This window comes from Ascaphus truei, chromosome 6, assembly GCF_040206685.1.
Source record: "Ascaphus truei isolate aAscTru1 chromosome 6, aAscTru1.hap1, whole genome shotgun sequence".
In the NCBI taxonomy this organism is placed as follows: Eukaryota; Metazoa; Chordata; class Amphibia; order Anura; family Ascaphidae; genus Ascaphus; species Ascaphus truei.
This window is the reverse complement of record NC_134488.1, coordinates 139256669-139279779: the sequence shown is the minus strand read 5'-3', so window position 1 is coordinate 139279779 and position 23111 is coordinate 139256669. Positions and strand designations below refer to the sequence as shown.

The 23111-nt window shown below is 61.4% G+C and overlaps 1 protein-coding gene across 3 annotated transcripts in view; it reads left to right on the top strand.

Annotated features, from left to right (window-relative positions):
- The window catches only part of LOC142497992 (guanylate-binding protein 1-like), an 851842-nt gene that overhangs the window by 768608 nt on the left and 60123 nt on the right, over positions 1-23111 (top strand). For all 3 annotated transcript variants that reach the window (XM_075606500.1, XM_075606499.1, XM_075606501.1), the window contains exon 9: positions 2282-2384. In XM_075606500.1, coding sequence (XP_075462615.1) covers positions 2282-2384 — 103 coding nt within the window. The remainder of the gene's footprint in view (positions 1-2281; positions 2385-23111) is intronic.

Here is a 23111-nt window from a genome sequence, read left to right as displayed (position 1 = left end):
TACATATATATGAAGGTTCCGCGCTGTCACTAACAAAGGAAGCGCCATACTGTTCTTTTGCCAGCAAGGTCACTGCGTGAAAAGTCAGGCTGCGCATGCGCGAGGGAAGCGCGCGAAAGGCAACAAATCTGGAGGGACTTTGGGGGTTGCACTCTGAACTCTGAACTGTGGGAGAGTCAGCTGAGGCTGAGGACCAATAGGGTGCGAGACTCTGGATAGAGGAACAGGATGCGTGTGGGCGGTGGGAGAGACACGAGTGAGAGGTGAAGGAGGAAGGAGGTGGAACCTCGTGTGCGTGAGCGGAGGGTCAGTGACCCTTCCGCTTAGGTGAGAGACATTCCCCAGCCCCGAGGAGCATTTCCCTTGTCATCGTAGGGTGCCGCTTTTGTAGGGATGGCCATAGCAGTTAGGGACGTTCCCCTTTAGTGCGGGTTCAGCTGCGGAGCTGCGGACGCCATCTTGGGCTGGATACAGACCGCAAAGCATAACGGAGTGTCGGCGGAAGGCTGGGACAACACTAGGGACCCTGTGAAGGAGTGTTGCGGTCACCGCAGTGACAGGAAGGTATCATTGGTCTACACGTGCACCTACACCGGTCAACAGGCGCTGATCCCGCCTCCCACTAACTAATTGGGGCACCAGTGTGCAATCATATGGTACTATACAGATACTAGTTACAGGACATACTCCTTGGTAGAGTGGCAGAGCCACCTGTGTACAGAACATTATCCCTAACAAGGTGTGGCCGAGCCACTGTGTGTGTGTTATGTGATGATATGTAGAGTATAAGGGTTTTATGCATGTCATGATATATTCTGCAAGTTCCGTTCAGTAAGCACAAAGCATAAAAGGTTGCCTGTTGCACAATACTGTTGTTATGTTTTCTTGCTCAGGGTAGATTCTCTATTATGGGGATCCTGGGCAAGTGGAGGCGCTGCACCATGATAAGTAAGGGTATGACCCCAGGCTCCCTAACAGCGGAGGCTCAGAGCTCCTGAAGCCGCAGGTATATGCAACACCAGTAGTTCCTTAGTGCAGGGATTCACAAAAAGGGCTACATATATATATACAGTGCTTGACAAATCACCTAAAAATCTACTCGCCACCTGGCCCCACCCCATGCCCCACTTTAAAAAAAATGTGTGACTAGTCTGAGTGGGTTACTGACTGGGTGGGTGGGTGACTGACTGGATGGGTGGGTGTATGACTGACTGGGTTGGTGGGTGGGTGACTGACTGACTAGGTGGGTGACTGTCTAACTGGGTGGGTGAGTGACTGGGTGGGTGAGTGACTGGGTCAGTGAGTGAGTGACTGCCTGGGAGCATTTAGTTCCCCCACAGCCTGTCTCTCTCCTCTCTCCCCCCCCCTCCCAGTCTCTCTATCTGCTCTCTCCCCACTCCAGCCTGTCTCTCTTTCTCCCCCCCTTGCATCTCCGTTCATCCCCCCCCCCTGCATCTCCGTTCACCCCCCCCTCCTTGCATCTCGTTCACACCACCCCCCCTTGCATCTCCGTTCACACCCATTGCATATCGCCCGCCCCAGGCGGGAGGCCACAGCAAGAGCGGAGTGAAGCGTCTGCTGCAGGGAGGGAATATAGCTGGGACCCAGCAGCCGGACATGGCTCTGGTGGCACCGGGACCCGCCGATCACAGCCTCCCACCCTGGCATTGCAGGGGGTGGTGTGTCCCCCCCCTTCCCCTGGTACCTGCTCCAGTCCCTGCAGCCTCCCGGTATAGCGGCCCCGGCTCTGCAGGGGATGGTGTATATGTCCCCTTCCCACGGTACCTGGTTGGGCCCGCACACCGCAGCCTCCCGGGATAGTGGCCCCAGCTCTGCAGGGGTTGGTGTGTGTGCACGTTACCTGCTCAGTCCCCACTTCCTCTGCCTCCGCCGATTACACGCTGCCACAGTGCACAGCCACACCCCCCGGCACCCGCAAAACTCCTAGTGGCTCTCGGATGGCGACCCTCCCCTCCCACGCTCCAATAGAATGAGGATCAAGAAGAGGGGCTTCACATTGCTCGTGTGTCGCGCGCTGCCTACTTGCCAACGCGGCGTTAGTCGCGCAGCCATTTTTAGATTTTTTGTGAAGCTGGAGAAGTTGGAGGAGGAAGAAAATGCCACCGTAGCACCCCGCCGAAAACAACTTGCCAGGGGGCTCAATGTGGTCGCCCCGGGCGACAAGGCGACCGCATTTGTCGAGGACTGTATATATATCTCCCCTTATGGTATGAAGGTGTGGAAATTATTTCCTAATTAAAATATCTGTTTATTCCCCCAGGCCCTTGAGGTGCTGCAGGGGTTCCTCCTAGACAAGAAACCCATTGAAGATGCCATTATGCAGGCGGATAAAACCTTGACACAGAAAGAAAAGGAGATAGCAGGTGAGAGGAGGAGCTGAGAGCGCTGGGTGTGGGGGAGATACAGGGAGCAGTGAAAGAACGCTGGGTGTGGGGGAGCTGCAGGGAGCAGTGTGAGAGCGCTGGGTGTGGGGGAGATGCAGGGAGCAGTGTAAGAGCGCTTGGTGTGGGGGTGATGCAGGAAGCAGTGTGAGAGCGCTGGGTGTGGGGGGGATACAGGGAGCAGTGTAAGAGCGCTGGGTGTGGGGGGGATACAGGGAGCAGTGTAAGAGCGCTGGGTGTGGGGGAGATACAGGGAGCAGTGTGAGAGTGATGGGTGTCAGGGAGATGCAGGGAGCAGTGAAAGAACGCTGGGTGTGGCGGAGCTACAGGGAGCAGTGTGAGAGCGCTGGGTGTGGGGGGGATACAGGGAGCAGTGTAAGAGCGCTGGGTGTGGGGGAAATACAGGGAGTAGTGTAAGAGCGCTGGGTGTGGGGGAGATGCAGGGAGTAGTGTAAGAGCGCTGGGTGTGGGGGAGATGCAGGGAGCAGTGTAAGAGCGCTGGGTGTGGGGGAGATACAGGGAGCAGTGTGAGAGCGCTGGGTGTGGGGGAGAGGCAGGGAGCAGTGAAAGAACGCTGGGTGTGGGGGAGATACAGGGAGCAGTGTGAGAGCGCTGGGTGTGGGGGTGATCCAGGGAGCAGTGTAAGAACGCTGGGTGTGGGGGAGAAGCAGGGAGCAGTGTAAGAGCGCTGGGTGTGGGGGAGATGCAGGGAGCAGTGTAAGAGTGCTGGGTGTGGGGGTGATGCAGGGAGCAGTGTGAGTGCAGGGTGGGGGGGAGATGCAGGGAGCAGTGTGAGAGCGCAGGGTGGGGGGGAGATGCAGGGAGCAGTGTAAGAACGCTGGGTGTGGGGGAGATGCAGGGAGCAGTGTGAGAGTGCAGGGTGGGGGGGAGATGCAGGGAGCAGTGTAAGAACGCTGGGTGTGGGGGAGATGCAGGGAGCAGTGTGAGAGCGCTGGGTGTGGGGGAGATACAGGGAGCAGTGTGAGAGCGCTGGGTGTGGGGGAGATGCAGGGAGCAGTGTGAGAGCGCTGGGTGTGGGGGAGATGCAGGGAGCAGTGTAAGAACGCTGGGTTTGGGCAGCTGCAGGGAGCAGTGTAAGAGCGCTGGGTGTGGGGGAGATGCAGGGAGCAGTGTGAGAGCGCTGGGTTTGGGGAGATGCAGGGAGCAGTGTGAGAGCGCTGGGTGTGGGAGAGATGCAGGGAGCAGTGTAAGAGCGCTGGGTGTGGGGGAGATGCAGGGAGCAGTGTGAGAGCGCTGGGTGTGAGGGATAGAGCAGCAGGGAGCAGTGTAAGAGTGCTGGGTGTGGGGGAGATGCAGGGAGCAGTGTGAGAGCGGTGGGTGCAGGGGAGATGGAGGGAGCAGTGTGAGAGCGCTGGTAGTGGGGGAGATGCAGGGAGCAGTGTAAGAGCGCTGGGTGTGGGGGCGATGCAGGGAGCAGTGTGAGAGCGCTGTGTGTGGGGGAGATGCAGGGAGCAGTGTGAGAGCGCTGGGTGTGGGGGAGATGCATGGAGCAGTGTAACAGCGCTGGGTGTGGGGGAGATGCAGGGAGCAGTGTGAGAGCGCTGGGTGTGGGGGAGATACAGGGAGCAGTGTAAGAGCGCTGGGTGTGGGGGAGATGCAGGGAGCAGTGTGAGAGCGCTCGGTGTGGGGGAGATACAGGGAGCAGTGTGAGAGCGCTGGGTGTGGGGGAGATGCAGGGAGCAGTGTGAGAGCGCTGGGTGTGGGGGAGCTGCAGGGAGCAGTGTAAGAGTGCTGGGTGTGAGGGCGATGCAGGGAGCAGTGTGAGAGCGCTGGGTGTGGGGGAGATGCAGGGAGCAGTGTGAGAGTGCTGGGTGTGGTAGGAAAAACCGGGAGCAGTGTAAGAGCGCTGGGTGTGGGGGAGATGCAGGGAGCAGTGTGAGAGCACTGGGTGTGGGGGAGAAACAGGGAGCAGTGAAAGAGCGCTTGGTGTGGGGGAGAAGCAGGGAGCAGTGAGAGAGCACTGGGTGCGAGGGATAGAGCAGCAGGGAGCAGTGTAAGAGCGCTGGGTGTGGGGGAGATGCAGGGAGCAGTGTAAGAGCGCTGGGTGTGGGGGCGATGCAGGGAGCAGTGTGAGAGCGCTGGGTGTGGGGGAGATACAGGGAGCAGTGTGAGAGCGCTGGGTGTGGGGGAGATGCAGGGAGCAGTGGAAGAGCTCTGGGTGTGGGGGAGATACAGGGAGCAGTGTAAGAGTGCTGGGTGTGAGGGCGATGCAGGGAGCAGTGTCAGAGCGCTGGGTGTGGGGGAGATGCAGGGAGCAGTGTGAGAGTGCTGGGTGTGGGGGAAAAACCGGGAGCAGTGTAAGAGCCCTGGTTGTGGGGGAGATGCAGGGAGCAATGTGAGAGCGCTGGGTGTGGGGGAGATGTAGGGAGCAGTGTAAGAGCGCTGGGAGTGGGGGAGATGCAGGGAGCAGTGTAAGAGCGCTTGGTGTGGGGGAGATGCAGGGAGCAGTGTGAGAGCGCTGGGTGTTGGGGAGATGCAGGGAGCACTTTGAGAGCTTTGGGTGTCGGGGATATGCAGGGAGCAGTGTAAGAGTGCTGGGTGTGGGGGAGATGCAGGGAGCAGTGTGAGAGCGCTGGGTGTGAGGGATAGAGCAGCAGGGAGCAGTGTAAGAGCGCTGGGTGTGGGGGAGATGCAGGGAGCAGTGTAAGAGCGCTGGGTGTGGGGGCGATGCAGGGAGCAGTGTAAGAGCTCTGGGTGTGGGGGAGATACAGGGAGCAGTGTAAGAGTGCTGGGTGTGGGGGCTATGCAGGGAGCAGTGTGAGAGCGCTGGGTGTGGGGGAGATGCAGGGAGCAGTGTGAGAGTGCTGGGTGTGGGGGGAAAACCGGGAGCAGTGTAAGAGCGCTAGGTGTGGGGGAGATGCAGGGAGCAGTGTGGGAGCGCTGGGTGTGGGGGAGATGCAGGGAGCAGTGTAAGAGCGCTGGGAGTGGGGGAGATGCAGGGAGCAGTGTAAGAGCGCATGGTGTGGGGGAGATGCAGGGAGCAGAGTAAGAGCGCTGGGTGTGGGGGAGATGCAGGGAGTAGGGTAAGACGCTGGGTGTGGGGGAGATGCAGGGAGCCGTGTAAGAGCGCTGCGTGTGTGGAAGATGCAGGGAGCACTGTGAGAGCTTTGGGTGTGGGGGATATGCAGGGAGCAGTGTAAGAGTGCTGGGTGTGGGGGAGATGCAGGGAGCACTGTGAGAGCGCTGGGTGTGGGGGAGATGCAGGGAGCAGTGTGAGAGCGCTGGGTGTGGGGGAGATGCAGGGAGCAGTGTGAGAGCGCTGGGTGTGGGGGAGATGCAGGGAGCAGTGTGAGAGCGCTGGGTGTGGGGGAGATGCAGGGAGCAGTGTGAGAGCGCTTGGTGTAGGGGAGATGCAGGGAGCAGTGTAAGAGGGCTGGGTGTGGGGGAGATACAGGGAGCAGTGTAAGAGCGCTGGGTGTGGGGGAGATGCAGGGAGCAGTGTAAGAGCGCTGGGTGTGGGAGAGTTGCAGGGAGCAGTGTGAGAGCGCTGGGTGTGGGGGAGATGCAGGGAGCAGTGTAAGAGCACTGGGTGTGGGGGAGATGCAGGGAGCAGTGTAAGAGCGCTGGGTGTGGGGGAGATACAGGGAGCAGTGTAAGAGGGCTGGGTGTGGGGGAGATACAGGGAGCAGTGTGAGAGCGCTGGGTGTGGGGGAGATGCAGGGAGTAGTGTGAGAGCGCTGGGTGTGGGGGAGATGCAGGGAGCAGTGTGAGAGCCCTGGGTGTGGGGGAGATGCAAGGAGCAGTATGAGAGCGCTGGGTGTGGGGGAGATGCAGGGAGTAGTGTGAGAGCGCTGGTTGTGGGGGAGATGCAGGGAGCAGTGTAAGAGCGCTTGGTGTGGGGGAGATGCAGAAAGCAGTGTAAGAGCGCTGGGAGTGGGGGAGATGCAGGGAGCAGTGTAAGAGCGCTTGGTGTGGGGGAGATGCAGAAAGCAGTGTAAGAGCGCTGGGTGTGGGGGAGATGCAGGGAGCAGGGTAAGACGCTGGGTGCGGGGGAGATGCAGGGAGCAGTGTAAGAGCGCTGGGTGTGGGGGAGATTCAGGGAGCAGTGTGAGAGCGCTGGGTGTGGGGGAGATGCAGGGAGCAGTGTGAGAGCGCTGGGTGTGGGGGAGATGCAGGGAGCAGTGTGAGAGCGCTGGGTGTGGGGGAGATGCAGGGAGCAGTGTGAGAGCGCTGGGTGTGGGGGAGATGCAGGGAGCAGTGTAAGAGCGCTGGGTGTGGGGGAGATGCAGGGAGCAGTGTAAGAGCGCTGGGTGTGGGGGAGATACAGGGAGCAGTGTAAGAGTGCTGGGTGTGGGGGAGATACAGGGAGCAGTGTGAGAGCGCTGGGCGTGGGGGAGATGCAGGGCGTAGTGTGAGAGCGCTGGGTGTGGGGGAGATGCAGGGAGCAGTGTGAGAGTGTTGGGTGTGGGGGAGATGCAGGGAGCAGTGTGAGAGCGCTGGGTGTGGGGGAGATGCAGGGTGCAGTGTGAGAGCGCTGGGTGTGGGGGAGATGCAGGGAGCAGTGTAAGAGCGCTGGGTGTGAGGTAGATGCAGGGAGCAGTGTGAGAGCGCTGGGTGTGGGGGAGACGCAGGGAGCAGTGTAAGAGCGTTGGGTGTGGGGGAGATGCAGGGAGCAGTGTAAGAGCGCTGGGTGTGAGGGAGATGCAGGGAGCAGTGTGAGAGCGCTGGGTGTGGGATAGATGCAGGGAGCAGTGTAAGAGCGCTGGGTGTGAGGGAGATGCAGGGAGCAGTGTGAGAGCGCTGGGTGTGGGGGAGACGCAGGGAGCAGTGTAAGAGCGTTGGGTGTGGGGGAGATGCAGGGAGCAGTGTAAGAGCGCTGGGTGTGAGGGAGATGCAGGGAGCAGTGTGAGAGTGCTGGGTGTGGGGGAGATGCAGGGAGCAGTGTAAGAGTGCTGGGTGTGGGGAAGATGCAGGGAGCAGTGTGAGAGTTTTGGGTGTGGGGGATATGCAGGGAGCAGAGTAAGAGCGCTGGGTGTGGGGGAGATGCAGGGAGCAGTGTGAGAGCGCTGGGTGTGGGGGAGATGCAGGGAGCAGTGTGAGAGCGCTGGGTGTGGGGGAGATGCAGGGAGCAGTGTAAGAGCGCTGGGTGTGGGGGAGATGTAGTGAGCAGTGTAAGAGCGCTGGGTGTGGGGGAGATACAGGGAGCAGTGTGAGAGCGCTGGGTGTGGGGGAGATGCAGGGAGCAGGGTAAGACGCTGGGTGTGGGGGAGATGCAGGGAGCAGTGTAAGAGCGCTGGGTGTGGGGAAGATGCAGGGAGCACTGTGAGAGCTTTGGGTGTGAGGGATATGCAGGGAGCAGTGTAAGAGAGCTGGGTGTGGGGGAGATTCAGGGAGCGGTGTGGGGGAGATTCAGGGAGCAGTGTGAGAGCGCTGGGTGTGGGGGAGATGCAGGGAGCAGTGTGAGAGCGCTGGGTGTGGGGGAGATGCAGGGAGCAGTGTGAGAGCGCTGGGTGTGGGGGAGATGCAGGGAGCAGTGTAAGAGCGCTGGGTGTGGGGGAGATGCAGGGAGCAGTGTGAGAGCGCTGGGTGTGGGGGAGATGCTGGGAGCAGTGTGAGAGTGCTGGGTGTGGGGGAGATGCAGGGAGCAGTGTAAGAGCGCTGGGTGTGGGGGAGATACAGGGAGCAGTGTAAGAGCGCTGGGTGTGGGGGAGATACAGGGAGCAGTGTGAGAGGGCTGGGTGTGGGGGAGATGCAGGGCTTAGTGTGAGAGCGCTGGGTGTGGGGGAGATGCAGGGAGCAGTGTGAGAGTGCTGGGTGTGGGTGAGATGCAGGGTGCAGTGTGAGAGCGCTGGGTGTGGGGGAGATGCAGCGAGCAGTGTGAGAGCGCTGGGTGTGGGGGAGATCCAGGGAGCAGTGTAAGAGCGCTGGGTGTGAGGGAGATGCAGGGAGCAGTGTGAGAGCGCTGGGTGTGGGGGAGACGCAGGGAGCAGTGTAAGAGCGTTGGGTGTGGGGGAGATGCAGGGAGCAGTGTAAGAGCGCTGGGTGTGAGGGAGATGCAGGGAGCAGTGTGAGAGCGCTGGGTGTGGGGGAGATGCAGGGAGCAGTGTAAGAGCGCTGGGTGTGGGGAAGATGCAGGGAGCAGTGTGAGAGCTTTGGGTGTGGAGGATATGCATGGAGCAGTGTAAGAGCGCTGGGTGTGGGGGAGATTCAGGGAGCAGTGTGAGAGCGCTGGGAGTGGGGGAGATGCAGGGAGCAGTGTAAGAGCGCTTGGTGTGGGGGAGATGCAGAAAGCAGTGTAAGAGCGCTGGGTGTGGGGGAGATGCAGGGAGCAGGGTAAGACGCTGGGTGCGGGGGAGATGCAGGGAGCAGTGTAAGAGCGCTGGGTGTGGGGGAGATTCAGGGAGCAGTGTGAGAGCGCTGGGTGTGGGGGAGATGCAGGGAGCAGTGTGAGAGCGCTGGGTGTGGGGGAGATGCAGGGAGCAGTGTAAGAGCGCTGGGTGTGGGGGAGATGCAGGGAGCAGTGTAAGAGCGCTGGGTGTGGGGGAGATACAGGGAGCAGTGTAAGAGAGCTGGGTGTGGGGGAGATACAGGGAGCAGTGTGAGAGCGCTGGGTGTGGGGGAGATGCAGGGCGTAGTGTGAGAGCGCTGGGTGTGGGGGAGATGCAGGGAGCAGTGTGAGAGTGCTGGGTGTGGGGGAGATGCAGGGAGCAGTGTGAGAGCGCTGGGTGTGGGGGAGATGCAGGGTGCAGTGTGAGAGCGCTGGGTGTGGGGGAGATGCAGGGAGCAGTGTAAGAGCGCTGGGTGTGAGGGAGATGCAGGGAGCAGTGTGAGAGCGCTGGGTGTGGGGGAGACGCAGGGAGCAGTGTAAGAGCGTTGGGTGTGGGGGAGATGCAGGGAGCAGTGTAAGAGCACTGGGTGTGAGGGAGATGCAGGGAGCAGTGTGAGAGCGCTGGGTGTGGGATAGATGCAGGGAGCAGTGTAAGAGCGCTGGGTGTGGGGGAGATGCAGGGAGCAGTGTGAGAGCGCTGGGTGTGGGATAGATGCAGGGAGCAGTGTAAGAGCGCTGGGTGTGAGGGAGATGCAGGGAGCAGTGTGAGAGCGCTGGGTGTGGGGGAGACGCAGGGAGCAGTGTAAGAGCGTTGGGTGTGGGGGAGATGCAGGGAGCAATGTAAGAGCGCTGGGTGTGAGGGAGATGCAGGGAGCAGTGTGAGAGTGCTGGGTGTGGGGGAGATGCAGGGAGCAGTGTAAGAGTGCTGGGTGTGGGGAAGATGCAGGGAGCAGTGTGAGAGTTTTGGGTGTGGGGGATATGCAGGGAGCAGAGTAAGAGCGCTGGGTGTGGGGGAGATGCAGGGAGCAGTGTGAGAGCGCTGGGTGTGGGGGAGATGCAGGGAGCAGTGTGAGAGCGCTGGGTGTGGGGGAGATGCAGGGAGCAGTGTAAGAGCGCTGGGTGTGGGGGAGATGTAGTGAGCAGTGTAAGAGCGCTGGGTGTGGGGGAGATACAGGGAGCAGTGTGAGAGCGCTGGGTGTGGGGGAGATGCAGGGAGCAGGGTAAGACGCTGGGTGTGGGGGAGATGCAGGGAGCAGTGTAAGAGCGCTGGGTGTGGGGAAGATGCAGGGAGCACTGTGAGAGCTTTGGGTGTGAGGGATATGCAGGGAGCAGTGTAAGAGCGCTGGGTGTGGGGGAGATACAGGGAGCAGTGTAAGAGCGCTGGGTGTGGGGGAGATACAGGGAGCAGTGTGAGAGGGCTGGGTGTGGGGGAGATGCAGGGCTTAGTGTGAGAGCGCTGGGTGTGGGGGAGATGCAGGGAGCAGTGTGAGAGTGCTGGGTGTGGGTGAGATGCAGGGTGCAGTGTGAGAGCGCTGGGTGTGGGGGAGATGCAGCGAGCAGTGTGAGAGCGCTGGGTGTGGGGGAGATCCAGGGAGCAGTGTAAGAGCGCTGGGTGTGAGGGAGATGCAGGGAGCAGTGTGAGAGCGCTGGGTGTGGGGGAGACGCAGGGAGCAGTGTAAGAGCGTTGGGTGTGGGGGAGATGCAGGGAGCAGTGTAAGAGCGCTGGGTGTGAGGGAGATGCAGGGAGCAGTGTGAGAGCGCTGGGTGTGGGGGAGATGCAGGGAGCAGTGTAAGAGCGCTGGGTGTGGGGAAGATGCAGGGAGCAGTGTGAGAGCTTTGGGTGTGGAGGATATGCATGGAGCAGTGTAAGAGCGCTGGGTGTGGGGGAGATTCAGGGAGCAGTGTGAGAGCGCTGGGTGTGGGGGAGATGCAGGGAGCAGTGTGAGAGCGCTGGGTGTGGGGGAGATGCAGGGAGCAGTGTAAGAGCGCTGGGTGTGGGGGAGATGCAGGGAGCAGTGTAAGAGCGCTGGGTGTGGTGGAGATACAGGGAGCAGTGTGAGAGCGCTGGGTGTGGGGGAGATGCAGGGAGTAGTGTGAGAGCGCTGGGTGTGGGTGAGATGCAGGGAGCAGTGGAAGAGCGCTGGGTGTGGGGGAAATACAGGGAGCAGTGTAAGAGCGCTGGGTGTGGGGGAGATACAGGGAGCAGTGTGAGAGCGCTGGGTGTGGGGGAGATGCAGGGAGTAGTGTGAGAGCGCTGGGTGTGGGGGTGATGCAGGGAGTAGTGTGAGAGCGCTGGGTGTGGGGGAGATGCAGGGAGCAGTGTGAGAGCGCTGGGTGTGGGGGACATGCAGGGTGCAGTGTGAGAGCGCTGGGTGTGGGTGAGATGCAGCGAGCAGTGTGAGAGCGCTGGGTGTTGGGGAGATGCAGGGAGCAGTGTAAGAGCGCTGGGTGTGGGGGAGATGCAGGGAGCAGTGTAAGAGCGCTGGGTGTGGGGGAGATGCAGGGAGCAGTGTAAGAGCGCTGGGTGTGGGGGAGATACAGGGAGCAGTGTGAGAGCGCTGGGTGTGGGGGAGATGCAGGGAGTAGTGTGAGAGCGCTGGGTGTGGGGGTGATGCAGGGAGTAGTGTGAGAGCGCTGGGTGTGGGGGAGATGCAGGGAGCAGTGTGAGAGCGCTGGGTGTGGGGGAGATGCAGGGTGCAGTGTGAGAGCGCTGGGTGTGGGTGAGATGCAGCGAGCAGTGTGAGAGCGCTGGGTGTGGGGGAGATGCAGGGAGCAGTGTAAGAGCGCTGGGTGTGGGGGAGATGCAGGGAGCAGTGTAAGAGCGCTGGGTGTGGGGGAGATGCAGGGAGCAGTGTAAGAGCACTGGGTGTGGGGGAGATGCAGGGAGCAGTGTGAGAGCGCTGGGTGTGGGGGAGATGCAGCGAGCAGTGTAAGAGCGCTGGGTGTGGGGCAGATGCAGGGAGCAGTGTAAGAGCGCTGGGTGTGGGGGAGATTCAGGGAGCAGTGTAAGAGCGCTGGGTGTGGGGGAGATGCAGGGAGCAGTGTAAGAGCGTTGGGTGTGGGGGAGATGCAGGGAGCAATGTGAGAGCGCTGGGTGTGGGGGAGATGCAGGGAGCAGTGTGAGAGCGCTGGGTATGGGGGAGATGCAGGGAGTAGTGTAAGAGCGCTGGGTGTGGGGAAGATGCAGGGAGCAGTGTGAGAGCGCTGGGTGTGGGGGTGATGCAGGGAGCAGGGTAACAGCGCTGGGTGTGGGGGAGATGCAGGGAGCAGTGTGAGAGCGCTGGGTGTGGGGGAGATGCAGGGAGCAGTGTAAGAGCGCTGGGTGTGGGGGAGATGCAGGGAGCAGTGTAAGAGCGCTGGGTGTGGGGGAGATGCAGGGAGCAGTGTAAGAGCGCTGGGTGTGGGGGAGATGCAGGGAGCAGTGTGAGAGCGCTTGGTGTGGGGGAGATGCAGGGAGCAGTGTGAGAGCGCTGGGTGTGGGGGAGATGCAAGGAGCAGTGTAAGAGCGCTGGGTTTGGGGGAGATGCAGGGAGTAGTGTAAAAGCGCTGGGTGTGGGGGAGATGCAGGGAGCAGTGTAGAGCACTGGGTGTGGGAGAGTTGCAGGGAGCAGTGTGAGAGCGCTGGGTGTGGGGGAGATGCAAGGAGTAGTGTATGAGCGCTGTGTTTGTGGAGATGCAGGGAGTAGTGTAAGAGCGCTGGGTGTGGGGGAGATGCAGGGAGCAGTGTAAGAGCGCTGGGTGTGGGAGAGATGCAGGGAGCAGTGTGAGAGCGCTGGGTGTGGAGGAGATGCAGGGAGCAGTGTAAGAGCGCTGGGTATGGGGGAGATGCAGGGAGCAGTATGAGAGCGCTGGGTGTGGGGGAGATGTAGGGAGCAGTGTGAGAGCGCTGGGTGTGGAGGAGATGCAGGGAGCAGTGTAAGAGCGCTGGGTGTTGGGGAGATTCAGGGAGCAGTGTGAGAGCGCTGGGTGTGGGGGAGATGCAGGGAGCAGTGTGAGAGCGCTGGGTGTGGGGGAGATGCAGGGTGCAGTGTGAGAGAGCTGGGTGTGGGGGAGATGCAGCGAGCAGTGTAAGAGCGCTGGGTGTGGGGGAGATGCAGGGAGCAGTGTAAGAGCGCTGGGTGTGGGGGAGATTCAGGGAGCAGTGTAAGAGCGCTGGGTGTGGGGGAGATGCAGGGTGCAGTGTAAGAGCGCTGGGTGTGGGGGAGATTCAGGGAGCAGTGTAAGAGCGCTGGGTGTGGGGGAGATGCAGGGAGCAGTGTAAGAGCGTTGGGTGTGGGGGAGATGCAGGGAGCAATGTGAGAGCGCTGGGTGTGGGGGAGATGCAGGGAGCAGTGTGAGAGCGCTGGGTATGGGGGAGATGCAGGGAGTAGTGTAAGAGCGCTGGGTGTGGGGAAGATGCAGGGAGCAGTGTGAGAGCGCTGGGTGTGGGGGTGATGCAGGGAGCAGGGTAACAGCGCTGGGTGTGGGGGAGATGCAGGGAGCAGTGTGAGAGCGCTGGGTGTGGGGGAGATGCAGGGAGCAGTGTAAGAGCGCTGGGTGTGGGGGAGATGCAGGGAGCAGTGTAAGAGCGCTGGGTGTGGGGGAGATGCAGGGAGCAGTGTAAGAGCGCTGGGTGTGGGGGAGATGCAGGGAGCAGTGTGAGAGCGCTTGGTGTGGGGGAGATGCAGGGAGCAGTGTGAGAGCGCTGGGTGTGGGGGAGATGCAAGGAGCAGTGTAAGAGCGCTGGGTTTGGGGGAGATGCAGGGAGTAGTGTAAAAGCGCTGGGTGTGGGGGAGATGCAGGGAGCAGTGTAGAGCACTGGGTGTGGGAGAGTTGCAGGGAGCAGTGTGAGAGCGCTGGGTGTGGGGGAGATGCAGGGAGCAGTGTGAGAGCGCTGGGTGTGGGGGAGATACAGGGAGCAGTGTGAGAGCGCTGGGTGTGGGGGAGATGCAGGGTGCAGTGTGAGAGCGCTGGGTGTGGGGGAGATGCAGCGAGCAGTGTAAGAGCGCTGGGTGTGGGGGAGATGCAGGGAGCAGTGTAAGAGCGTTGGGTGTGGGGGAGATGCAGGGAGCAGTGTGAGAGCGCTGGTTGTGGGGGAGATGCAGGGAGCAGTGAGAGAGCGCTGGGTATGGGGGAGATGCAGGGAGCAGTGTAAGAGCGCTGGGTGTGGGGTAGATACAGGGAGCAGTGTAAGAGCGCTGGGTGTGGGGGAGATGCAGGGAGCAGTGTAAGAGCGCTGGGTGTGGGGGAGATGCAAGGAGCACTTTATGAGCGCTGTATTTGGGGAGATGCAGGGAGTAGTGTAAGAGCGCTGGGTGTGGGAGAGATGCAGGAAGCAGTGTGAGAGCGCTGGGTGTGGAGGAGATGCAGGGAGCAGTGTAAGAGCGCTGGGTGTGGGGGAGATGCAGGGAGCAGTGTGAGAGCGCTGGGTGTGGGGGAGATGCAGGGAGCAGTGTGAGAGCGCTGGGTGTGGGGGAGATGCAGGGAGCCGTGTAAGTGCACTGGGTGTGGGGGAGATGCAGGGAGCAGTGTGAGAGCGCTGGGTGTGGGGGAGATGCAGGGAGCAGTGTGAGAGCGCTGGGTGTGGGGGAGATGCAGGGTGCAGTGTGAGAGCGCTGGGTGTGGGGGAGATGCAGCGAGCAGTGTAAGAGCGCTGGGTGTGGGGCAGATGCAGGGAGCAGTGTAAGAGCGCTGGGTGTGGGGGAGATTCAGGGAGCAGTGTAAGAGCGCTGGGTGTGGGGGAGATGCAGGGAGCAGTGTAAGAGCGTTGGGTGTGGGGGAGATGCAGGGAGCAATGTGAGAGCGCTGGGTGTGGGGGAGATGCAGGGAGCAGTGTGAGAGCGCTGGGTATGGGGGAGATGCAGGGAGCAGTGTAAGAGCGCTGGGTGTGGGGAAGATGCAGGGAGCAGTGTAAGAGCGCTGGGTGTGGGGGAGATACAGGGAGCAGTGTAAGAGCGCTGGGTGTGGGGGAGATGCAGGGAGCAGTGTAAGAGCGCTGGGTGTGGGGGAGATGCAGGGAGCAGTGTAAGAGCGCTTGGTGTGGGGGATATGCAGGGAGCAGTGTGAGAGCGCTGGGTATGGGGGAGATGCAAGGAGCAGTGTAAGAGCGCTGGGTTTGGGGGAGATGCAGGGAGTAGTGTAACAGCGCTGGGTGTGGGGGAGATGCAAGGAGCAGTGTAGAGCGCTGGGTGTGGGAGAGTTGCAGGGAGCAGTGTGAGAGCGCTGGGTGTGGGGAAGATGCAAGGAGTAGTGTATGAGCGCTGTGTTTGTGGAGATGCAGGGAGTAGTGTAAGAGCGCTGGGTGTGGGGGAGATGCAGGGAGCAGTGTAAGAGCGCTGGGTGTGGGAGAGATGCAGGGAGCAGTGTGAGAGCGCTGGGTGTGGAGGAGATGCAGGGAGCAGTGTAAGAGCGCTGGGTGTGGGGGAGATGCAGGGAGCAGTATGAGAGCGCTGGGTGTGGGGGAGATGCAGGGAGCAGTGTGAGAGCGCTGGGTGTGGAGGAGATGCAGGGAGCAGTGTAAGAGCGCTGGGTGTGGGGGAGATTCAGGGAGGAGTGTAAGAGCGCTGGGTGTGGGGGAGATGCAGGGAGCAGTGTGAGAGCGCTGGGTGTGGGGGAGATGCAGGGTGCAGTGTGAGAGAGCTGGGTGTGGGGGAGATGCAGCGAGCAGTGTAAGAGCGCTGGGTGTGGGGGAGATGCAGGGAGCAGTGTAAGAGCGCTGGGTGTGGGGGAGATTCAGGGAGCAGTGTAAGAGCGCTGGGTATGGGGGAGATGCAGGGAGCAGTGTAAGAGCGCTGGGTGTGGGGGAGATGCAGGGAGCAGTGTGAGAGTGCTGGGTGTGGGGGAGATGCAGGGAGCAGTGTGAGAGCGCTTGGTGTGGGGGAGATGCAGGGAGCAGTGTGAGAGTGCTGGGTGTGGGGGAGATGCAAGGAGCAGTGTAAGAGCGCTGGGTTTGGGGGAGATGCAGGGAGTAGTGTAAGAGCGCTGGGTGTGGGGCAGATGCAGGGAGCAGTGTAAGAGCGCTGGGTGTGGGAGAGTTGCAGGGAGCAGTGTGAGAGCGCTGGGTGTGGGGGAGATGCAAGGAGCACTTTATGAGCGCTGTGTTTGGGGAGATGCAGGGAGTAGTGTAAGAGCGCTGGGTGTGGGGGAGATGCAGGGAGCAGTGTAAGAGCGCTGGGTGTGGGAGAGATGCAAGGAGCAGTGTGAGAGCGCTGGGTGTGGAGGAGATGCAGGGAGCAGGGCAAGAGCGCTGGGTGTGGGGGAGATGCAGGGAGTAGTGTGAGAGCGCTGGGTGTGGGGGAGATGCAGGGAGCAGTGTGAGAGCGCTGGGTGTGGGGGAGATGCAGGGTGCAGTGTGAGAGCGCTGGGTGTGGGGGAGATGCAGCGAGCAGTGTAAGAGCGCTGGGTGTGGGGGAGATGCAGGGAGCAGTGTAAGAGCGCTGGGTGTGGGTGAGATTCAGGGAGCAGTGTAAGAGCGCTGGGTGTGGGGGAGATGCAGGGAGCAGTGTAAGAGCGTTGGGTGTGGGGGAGATGCAGGGAGCAGTGTGAGAGCGCTGGGTGTGGGGGAGATGCAGGGAGCAGTGTGAGAGCGCTGGGTATGGGGGAGATGCAGGGAGCAGTGTAAGAGCGCTGGGTGTGGGGGAGATACAGGGAGCAGTGTAAGAGCGCTGGGTGTGGGGGAGATGCAGGGAGCAGTGTAAGAGCGCTGGGTGTGGGGGAGATACAGGGAGCAGTGTGAGAGCGCTGGGTGTGGGGGAGATGCAGGGAGCAGTGTGAGAGCGCTGGGTGTGGGGGAGATGCAAGGAGCACTTTATGAGCGCTGTATTTGGGGAGATGCAGGGAGTAGTGTAAGAGCGCTGGGTGTGGGGGAGATGCAGGGAGCAGTGTAAGTGCGCTGGGTGTGGGAGAGATGCAGGGAGCAGTGTGAGAGCGCTGGGTGTGGAGGAGATGCAGGGAGCAGTGTAAGAGCGCTGGGTGTGGGGGAGATGCAGGGAGCAGTGTAAGAGCGCTGGGTGTGGGGGAGATGCAGGGAGCAGTGTAAGAGCGCTGGGTGTGGGGGAGATGCAGGGAGCAGTGTAAGAGCGCTGGGTGTGGGGGAGATGCAGGGAGCAGTGTGAGAGCGCTTGGTGTGGGGGAGATGCAGGGAGCAGTGTGAGAGCGCTGGGTGTGGGGGAGATGCAAGGAGCAGTGTAAGAGCGCTGGGTTTGGGGGAGATGCAGGGAGTAGTGTAAAAGCGCTGGGTGTGGGGGAGATGCAGGGAGCAGTGTAGAGCACTGGGTGTGGGAGAGTTGCAGGGAGCAGTGTGAGAGCGCTGGGTGTGGGGGAGATGCAAGGAGCACTTTATGAGCGCTGTATTTGGGGAGATGCAGGGTGCAGTGTGAGAGCGCTGGGTGTGGGGGATATGCAGCGAGCAGTGTAAGAGCGCTGGGTGTGGGGGAGATGCAGGGAGCAGTGTAAGAGCGCTGGGTGTGGGGGAGATTCAGGGAGCAGTGTAAGAGCGCTGGGTGTGGGGGAGATGCAGGGAGCAGTGTAAGAGCGTTGGGTGTGGGGGAGATGCAGGGAGCAGTGTGAGAGCGCTGGGTGTGGGGGAGATGCAGGGAGCAGTGAGAGAGCGCTGGGTATGGGGGAGATGCAGGGAGCAGTGTAAGAGCGCTGGGTGTGGGGTAGATACAGGGAGCAGTGTAAGAGCGCTGGGTGTGGGGGAGATGCAGGGAGCAGTGTAAGAGCGCTGGGTGTGGGGGAGATGCAAGGAGCACTTTATGAGCGCTGTATTTGGGGAGATGCAGGGAGTAGTGTAAGAGCGCTGGGTGTGGGAGAGATGCAGGGTGCAGTGTGAGAGAGCTGGGTGTGGGGGAGATGCAGCGAGCAGTGTAAGAGCGCTGGGTGTGGGGGAGATGCAGGGAGCAGTGTAAGAGCGCTGGGTGTGGGGGAGATTCAGGGAGCAGTGTAAGAGCGCTGGGTATGGGGGAGATGCAGGGAGCAGTGTAAGAGCGCTGGGTGTGGGGGAGATGCAGGGAGCAGTGTGAGAGCGCTGGGTGTGGGGGAGATGCAGGGTGCAGTGTGAGAGAGCTGGGTGTGGGGGAGATGCAGCGAGCAGTGTAAGAGCGCTGGGTGTGGGGGAGATGCAGGGAGCAGTGTAAGAGCGCTGGGTGTGGGGGAGATTCAGGGAGCAGTGTAAGAGCGCTGGGTATGGGGGAGATGCAGGGAGCAGTGTAAGAGCGCTGGGTGTGGGGGAGATGCAGGGAGCAGTGTGAGAGTGCTGGGTGTGGGGGAGATGCAGGGAGCAGTGTGAGAGCGCTTGGTGTGGGGGAGATGCAGGGAGCAGTGTGAGAGTGCTGGGTGTGGGGGAGATGCAAGGAGCAGTGTAAGAGCGCTGGGTTTGGGGGAGATGCAGGGAGTAGTGTAAGAGCGCTGGGTGTGGGGCAGATGCAGGGAGCAGTGTAAGAGCGCTGGGTGTGGGAGAGTTGCAGGGAGCAGTGTGAGAGCGCTGGGTGTGGGGGAGATGCAAGGAGCACTTTATGAGCGCTGTGTTTGGGGAGATGCAGGGAGTAGTGTAAGAGCGCTGGGTGTGGGGGAGATGCAGGGAGCAGTGTGAGAGCGCTGGGTGTGGAGGAGATGCAGGGAGCAGTGTAAGAGCGCTGGGTGTGGGGGAGATGCAGGGAGCAGTGTAAGAGCGCTGGGTGTGGGGGAGATGCAGGGAGCAGTGTAAGAGCGCTGGGTGTGGGGGAGATGCAGGGAGCAGTGTAAGAGCGCTGGGTGTGGGGGAGATGCAGGGAGCAGTGTGAGAGCGCTTGGTGTGGGGGAGATGCAGGGAGCAGTGTGAGAGCGCTGGGTGTGGGGGAGATGCAAGGAGCAGTGTAAGAGCGCTGGGTTTGGGGGAGATGCAGGGAGTAGTGTAAAAGCGCTGGGTGTGGGGGAGATGCAGGGAGCAGTGTAGAGCACTGGGTGTGGGAGAGTTGCAGGGAGCAGTGTGAGAGCGCTGGGTGTGGGGGAGATGCAAGGAGCACTTTATGAGCGCTGTATTTGGGGAGATGCAGGGTGCAGTGTGAGAGCGCTGGGTGTGGGGGATATGCAGCGAGCAGTGTAAGAGCGCTGGGTGTGGGGGAGATGCAGGGAGCAGTGTAAGAGCGCTGGGTGTGGGGGAGATTCAGGGAGCAGTGTAAGAGCGCTGGGTGTGGGGGAGATGCAGGGAGCAGTGTAAGAGCGTTGGGTGTGGGGGAGATGCAGGGAGCAGTGTGAGAGCGCTGGGTGTGGGGGAGATGCAGGGAGCAGTGAGAGAGCGCTGGGTATGGGGGAGATGCAGGGAGCAGTGTAAGAGCGCTGGGTGTGGGGTAGATACAGGGAGCAGTGTAAGAGCGCTGGGTGTGGGGGAGATGCAGGGAGCAGTGTAAGAGCGCTGGGTGTGGGGGAGATGCAAGGAGCACTTTATGAGCGCTGTATTTGGGGAGATGCAGGGAGTAGTGTAAGAGCGCTGGGTGTGGGAGAGATGCAGGGAGCAGTGTGAGAGCGCTGGGTGTGGAGGAGATGCAGGGAGCAGTGTGAGAGCGCTGGGTGTGGGGGAGATGCAGGGAGCAGTGTGAGAGCGCTGGGTGTGGGGGAGATGCAGGGAGCCGTGTAAGTGCGCTGGGTGTGGGGGAGATGCAGGGAGCAGTGTGAGAGCGCTGGGTGTGGGGGAGATGCAGGGAGCAGTGTGAGAGCGCTGGGTGTGGGGGAGATGCAGGGTGCAGTGTGAGAGCGCTGGGTGTGGGGGAGATGCAGCGAGCAGTGTAAGAGCGCTGGGTGTGGGGCAGATGCAGGGAGCAGTGTAAGAGCGCTGGGTGTGGGGGAGATTCAGGGAGCAGTGTAAGAGCGCTGGGTGTGGGGGAGATGCAGGGAGCAGTGTAAGAGCGTTGGGTGTGGGGGAGATGCAGGGAGCAATGTGAGAGCGCTGGGTGCGGGGGAGATGCAGGGAGCAGTGTGAGAGCGCTGGGTATGGGGGAGATGCAGGGAGCAGTGTAAGAGCGCTGGGTGTGGGGAAGATGCAGGGAGCAGTGTAAGAGCGCTGGGTGTGGGGGAGATACAGGGAGCAGTGTAAGAGCGCTGGGTGTGGGGGAGATGCAGGGAGCAGTGTAAGAGCGCTGGGTGTGGGGGAGATGCAGGGAGCAGTGTAAGAGCGCTTGGTGTGGGGGATATGCAGGGAGCAGTGTGAGAGCGCTGGGTGTGGGGGAGATGCAAGGAGCAGTGTAAGAGCGCTGGGTTTGGGGGAGATGCAGGGAGTAGTGTAACAGCGCTGGGTGTGGGGGAGATGCAAGGAGCAGTGTAGAGCGCTGGGTGTGGGAGAGTTGCAGGGAGCAGTGTGAGAGCGCTGGGTGTGGGGAAGATGCAAGGAGTAGTGTATGAGCGCTGTGTTTGTGGAGATGCAGGGAGTAGTGTAAGAGCGCTGGGTGTGGGGGAGATGCAGGGAGCAGTGTAAGAGCGCTGGGTGTGGGAGAGATGCAGGGAGCAGTGTGAGAGCGCTGGGTGTGGAGGAGATGCAGGGAGCAGTGTAAGAGCGCTGGGTGTGGGGGAGATGCAGGGAGCAGTATGAGAGCGCTGGGTGTGGGGGAGATGCAGGGAGCAGTGTGAGAGCGCTGGGTGTGGAGGAGATGCAGGGAGCAGTGTAAGAGCGCTGGGTGTGGGGGAGATTCAGGGAGGAGTGTAAGAGCGCTGGGTGTGGGGGAGATGCAGGGAGCAGTGTGAGAGCGCTGGGTGTGGGGGAGATACAGGGTGCAGTGTGAGAGAGCTGGGTGTGGGGGAGATGCAGCGAGCAGTGTAAGAGCGCTGGGTGTGGGGGAGATGCAGGGAGCAGTGTAAGAGCGCTGGGTGTGCGGGAGATTCAGGGAGCAGTGTAAGAGCGCTGGGTATGGGGGAGATGCAGGGAGCAGTGTAAGAGCGCTGGGTGTGAGGGAGATGCAGGGAGCAGTGTGAGAGTGCTGGGTGTGGGGGAGATGCAGGGAGCAGTGTGAGAGCGCTTGGTGTGGGGGAGATGCAGGGAGCAGTGTGAGAGTGCTGGGTGTGGGGGAGATGCAGGGAGTAGTGTAAGAGCGCTGGGTGTGGGGCAGATGCAGGGAGCAGTGTAAGAGCGCTGGGTGTGGGAGAGTTGCAGGGAGCAGTGTGAGAGCGCTGGGTGTGGGGGAGATGCAAGGAGCACTTTATGAGCGCTGTGTTTGGGGAGATGCAGGGAGTAGTGTAAGAGCGCTGGGTGTGGGAGAGATGCAAGGAGCAGTGTGAGAGCGCTGGGTGTGGAGGAGATGCAGGGAGCAGGGCAAGAGCGCTGGGTGTGGGGGAGATCCAGGGAGTAGTGTGAGAGCGCTGGGTGTGGGGGAGATGCAGGGAGCAGTGTGAGAGCGCTGGGTGTGGGGGAGATGCAGGGTGCAGTGTGAGAGCGCTGGGTGTGGGGGAGATGCAGCGAGCAGTGTAAGAGCGCTGGGTGTGGGGGAGATGCAGGGAGCAGTGTAAGAGAGCTGGGTGTGGGTGAGATTCAGGGAGCAGTGTAAGAGCGCTGGGTGTGGGGGAGATGCAGGGAGCAGTGTAAGAGCGTTGGGTGTGGGGGAGATGCAGGGAGCAGTGTGAGAGCGCTGGGTGTGGGGGAGATGCAGGGAGCAGTGTGAGAGCGCTGGGTATGGGGGAGATGCAGGGAGCAGTGTAAGAGCGCTGGGTGTGGGGGAGATACAGGGAGCAGTGTAAGAGCGCTGGGTGTGGGGGAGATGCAGGGAGCAGTGTAAGAGCGCTGGGTGTGGGGAAGATACAGGGAGCAGTGTGAGAGCGCTGGGTGTGGGGGAGATGCAGGGAGCAGTGTGAGAGCGCTGGGTGTGGGGGAGATGCAAGGAGCACTTTATGAGCGCTGTATTTGGGGAGATGCAGGGAGTAGTGTAAGAGCGCTGGGTGTGGGGGAGATGCAGGGAGCAGTGTAAGTGCGCTGGGTGTGGGAGAGATGCAGGGAGCAGTGTGAGAGCGCTGGGTGTGGAGGAGATGCAGGGAGCAGTGTAAGAGCGCTGGGTGTGGGGGAGATGCAGGGAGCAGTGTGAGAGCGCTGGGTGTGGGGCAGATGCAGGGAGCAGTGTAAGAGCTCTGGGTGTGGGAGAGTTGCAGGGAGCAGTGTGAGAGCGCTGGGTGTGGGGGAGATGCAAGGAATAGTGTATGAGCGCTGTGTTTGTGGAGATGCAGGGAGTAGTGTAAGAGCGCTGGGTGTGGGGGAGATGCAGGGAGCAGTGTAAGAGCGCTGGGTGTGGGAGAGATGCAGGGAGCAGTGTGAGAGCGCTGGGTGTGGAGGAGATGCAGGGAGCAGTGTAAGAGCGCTGGGTATGGGGGAGATGCAGGGAGCAGTATGAGAGCGCTGGGTGTGGGGGAGATGCAGGGAGCAGTGTGAGAGCGCTGGGTGTGGAGGAGATGCAGGGAGCAGTGTAAGAGCGCTGGGTGTCGGGGAGATTCAGGGAGCAGTGTGAGAGCGCTGGGTGTGGGGGAGATGCAGGGAGCAGTGTGAGAGCGCTGGGTGTGGGGGAGATGCAGGGTGCAGTGTGAGAGAGCTGGGTGTGGGGGAGATGCAGCGAGCAGTGTAAGAGCGCTGGGTGTGGGGGAGATGCAGGGAGCAGTGTAAGAGCGCTGGGTGTGGGGGAGATTCAGGGAGCAGTGTAAGAGCGCTGGGTGTGGGGGAGATGCAGGGAGCAGTGTAAGAGCGCTGGGTGTGGGGGAGATGCAGGGAGCAGTGTAAGAGTGCTGGGTGTGGGGGAGATGCAGGGAGCAGTGTGAGAGCGCTTGGTGTGGGGGAGATGCAGGGAGCAGTGTGAGAGCGCTGGGTGTGGGGGAGATGCAAGGAGCAGTGAAAGAGCTTGGTTTGGGGGAGATGCAGGGAGTAGTGTAAGAGCGCTGGGTGTGGGGCAGATGCAGGGAGCAGTGTGAGAGTGCTTTGTGTGGGGGAGATGCAAGGAGCAGTGTAAGAGCGCTGGGTTTGGGGGAGATGCAGGGAGTAGTGTAAGAGCGCTGGGTGTGGGGCAGATGCAGGGAGCAGTGTAAGAGCGCTGGGTGTGGGAGAGTTGCAGGGAGCAGTGTGAGAGCGCTGGGTGTGGGGGAGATGCAAGGAGCACTTTATGAGCGCTGTGTTTGGGGAGATGCAGGGAGTAGTGTAAGAGCGCTGGGTGTGGGGGAGATGCAGGGAGCAGTGTAAGAGCGCTGGGTGTGGGAGAGATGCAAGGAGCAGTGTGAGAGCGCTGGGTGTGGAGGAGATGCAGGGAGCAGGGCAAGAGCGCTGGGTGTGGGGGAGATGCAGGGAGTAGTGTGAGAGCGCTGGGTGTGGGGGAGATGCAGGGAGCAGTGTGAGAGCGCTGGGTGTGGGGGAGATGCAGGGTGCAGTGTGAGAGCGCTGGGTGTGGGGGAGATGCAGCGAGCAGTGTAAGAGCGCTGGGTGTGGGGGAGATGCAGGGAGCAGT